The sequence below is a fragment of the Cynara cardunculus genome, unplaced genomic scaffold (assembly GCF_001531365.2).
Source record: "Cynara cardunculus var. scolymus isolate 2C unplaced genomic scaffold, CcrdV1 Un_Scaffold_2605, whole genome shotgun sequence".
Lineage (NCBI taxonomy): Eukaryota > Viridiplantae > Streptophyta > Magnoliopsida > Asterales > Asteraceae > Cynara > Cynara cardunculus.
The window spans coordinates 29,392-32,629 of record NW_020201153.1 but is presented as its reverse complement, the minus strand read 5'-3'; the positions used below and the strand labels follow the sequence as shown (position 1 = coordinate 32,629).

The window sequence follows — 3,238 nt, the reverse complement described above, 5'->3', positions numbered from 1 at the left end:
TGATCAAAACCCAAATTCAAATTCAAATTCAAATTATGAATTTCAAAATAAGGTACAAGAAGATGAGGTAGAAGCCAATGGATCATCAAACAAACAATGAACCAAATTGCAAAGGGATCTCAAGAGGCCACAACACATCATCATCATCATCTCCACAAGAAAAATGGAAAATCATAACTCACATCTATTCACTTTTTTAAACCTAAAAAAGGGTATTCCTTGATTGCATCTCAGTTCCTATGGCCTGCTGCTTTCATCCTCCCAAATAATCAAACTTATTGTTCATTTCCTAATTCACACAACCTCTTCATGTTAGGCTGCTCCCATTTTGGGTGGCTGTTCAACAACAAAAACTCAGAGTTATAAATCTCATCTCTGACCTCAATACATTCATAAAAGAGACAACTAACACCATCTTCATGCAATCCATATTTAGAAATCTAATGTCCACTTTCAACCAAGTGTCTACTTTCCAATTCTACCCTTGATTATGAGATGGAGAAATTCACGACTCCATCTATTACCAAGGGTAAAATTGTCTTTTAGTTAATCAAAAATGTAACAGTTAGATATTTCTAAAACTCTCTGTCTTTTTCATTGCGGGCATTTATTTTGAGACAGAGAGTATATCCTCATTCCAAGAAAAAAGGACATAACTTGACTTTTGAGACTAAGGAGATTAGTTTGTGACTTTCAGAACTGATATGATAGGAATTTGCGGGGGCTTGATGCTCAAAAATAGTAAGCTGAACCTTATTATGGAACCAAGGGAGTGTATATTTGACCCGAAAGTCAAAAGATAGATCTTTGAATGTAGCGGAACAAGAAAAAGTAAGAAAGAAAGAAAGTGCTGTAAATATTGAACGATCAGAACTTTGACTAGATTTTACCTTTTTAAGAGGCACCTTAGAAGTGCCCGGTTTTTGCCCATTATCAATTGGTTTCAGGATCTCAAAAGAACACACCAAAGATTCATCAACGCTCAATAATGCACCCACATTGTCAAACTCTCCTCCATAGTTTGGAGCTGAAAATATTGTAACGAGTCTTCTTTTTGCGAAAAACTCATAGCCGTCCTCTACCACCTGCAGTCAAAAAAGGGAAATACTTCGTTGTTGTGTTCTAATTTGCAGCCACAGCACCTTCAATGAGTTACATGCTCAGCACTTGGGCATATAAATGTCATGAATTGTTTGCATGGTTAAAGAGGCTCGTTTTATGTCACTACAACATAATCAATCAGCTTTGTAGGACCACAAATATGTCTAAATGTCCTCATAGACCACTTTATAGGACTTAAGTTTATAGGATTAAACAACTGTGCATCCTATGTAAAGGTGTTTTAGAGCACACTTTGACGTCCTAACAAGTTTTTAGGAAAATTTTGAAATAATGCGTCTTATTACTCTTTTTAAATGACATTATTTAGTTCATTGATACACAAGAGTTTTGTTTGCCATAGTCTATTAGGACATTTAGACATATTTGGTATCCTATAAAGCCAATTTTGTTGTAGTGTGCACCATGAAAGTAACATCTAGTATGCATTGACTAAGAATATTTACCTGATGACCTCTGCAAATAAGGTCCAGATTGTTCTTCCTAAGAAATTCATGAACGATATCAGCTCCAAAAGTACATGAAACACCTCGATCACTATCCGACCAGCCATCCGCTACGTGAGTAGGATCAGACCACAGTAGATCACACAGGAGCCCATTATCTGGGATTTCCGTAGGCCTCTCAAGTTCCTCTATTTGACTTAATTTCTCAAGATCCGGGGAAAGTCCTCCATGCATGCAAAGGATCTTTTCGTCGACTATTGCAGCAATAGGCAAACAGTTAAAGCAGTCCGTAAATATCTTCCAAAGACGGACATTAAATCTCCTTTTACATTCATCATAGAACCCATAAATTCGATTAATTTTGGGATCTTCATGGTTTCCTCTCAAGAGGAACACTTTATCAGGATACCTTATCTTGAAAGCAAGCAATAAACATATCGTCTCCAAACTTTGCTTCCCTCGATCAACATAATCACCAAGAAAGAGATAATTTGCAGAGGGCGGAAAACCACCGTATTCGAATAGCCTCAATAGGTCTTGGTATTGACCATGTATATCACCTGTAACAACTTGAAAATAAACAAAACATTCTTTCCAAATACAATCAAAACTATCAAATTTCCCTTTCCAAATCACAACCCATTTTTATCCCTAGAGAAAAACATGAAGAACTTCAAAAGGGTAAGAAAATAAATTGAAGAAAACACAACAATGATATACAGAATCCATGAAAAATCATCTTGATACATATAAACATAATATTTCATATTCTAAAGGGTAACCCTATGCACCAAGAACCTACAATTCTGAGCATTTCCCCCCTTGATTTTGCAAAGAAATCGTTTTCCAGACTCAGAAATTGTAAAAAAAAAAAAAACATTTACTAAGCGATCGGTGCCCTAGAAATAGAAAATATACACAGTTTACAAGACAACAAGCAAACCCCTTCAATTATTAGGGCAGCGAAAAAGCCCAAAATTGAAAAACTAAACGTATGGTCGAATTGGATCATTATTATATCTGTAATTGATCGCATCTTACCACAAATCCTGATGGGAGCACGGAGGTGAAGGAGATTAGGCTGGGAAAGGAAGATTTGTCTGGAGTTAATGCATAGCTGACGAATCTCTGCCTCAGATAACTGCACCTGTTTCCCTCCTTTACCTTCTAACAATCTCCTTATGATATCATCCAACACCCCTTTTTCCATCATACCCTCAATCTTCATCATATTTACAGGCCCCCTATCTGACAACAAATATGATATGGATATAGATATAGATATAGATATAGATATAGAGATATGGGTATAAAAATGGATTTAATTCAGAAAGGAGGGGTGTTGGAGGAAGAAATAAAGAGATGATGGTGTTTATGTGAAGAATGAATGAGGAAGAAGAGTCTCATGGGGCGTGCTCTGCTCCTTTCCTGTCTTCTCTTTGATTTATTCTCTCTCTCTCTCTCTAAACCTATTTACACAATCAAAATCAAAATCAAATTAAGTTTGTGTTGTGTTTTTATTTTTTAAATCAATATTTTTAAAATCTCAATTTTGAAGAATTAAGTTCTAAAATTTGAATTTTAAAAACAATTTATTTTTTATTTTTAAAACATCTAACATCTCTGGTCTTTAACGGGTGACTACTCACTCTAACTCTCACCTTTGTCTACAT

The 3,238-nt window shown here is 35.5% G+C and overlaps 1 protein-coding gene across 1 annotated transcript; it reads right to left on the bottom strand.

The window, feature by feature from the left end:
• Window positions 1–3,035, bottom strand: LOC112503146 (serine/threonine-protein phosphatase PP1 isozyme 9-like). The gene is made up of 4 exons (XM_025107212.1): window positions 2,607–3,035; window positions 1,566–2,125; window positions 891–1,085; window positions 1–336 (listed from the first exon to the last, which is right to left on the bottom strand). Exons 1-4 carry the CDS (start codon window positions 2,794–2,796, stop codon window positions 313–315), a joined length of 969 nt encoding a protein of 322 aa, XP_024962980.1. The 5' UTR covers window positions 2,797–3,035; the 3' UTR covers window positions 1–312.
• Window positions 3,036–3,238: the final 203 nt, after the last annotated feature.

Coding starts and splice junctions, on each gene's coding strand:
- LOC112503146 (XM_025107212.1), bottom strand. CDS start 2,796: ATGATGAAGATTGAGGGTATGATGGAAAAAGGGGTGTTGGATGATATC. Junction 1,086..1,565: donor TTATTTGCAGAGGTCATCAG/GTAAATATTCTT, acceptor TTTTGACTGCAG/GTGGTAGAGGACGGCTATGA. Junction 337..890: donor CTAAGGTGCCTCTTAAAAAG/GTAAAATCTAGT, acceptor GTTGTTGAACAG/CCACCCAAAATGGGAGCAGC.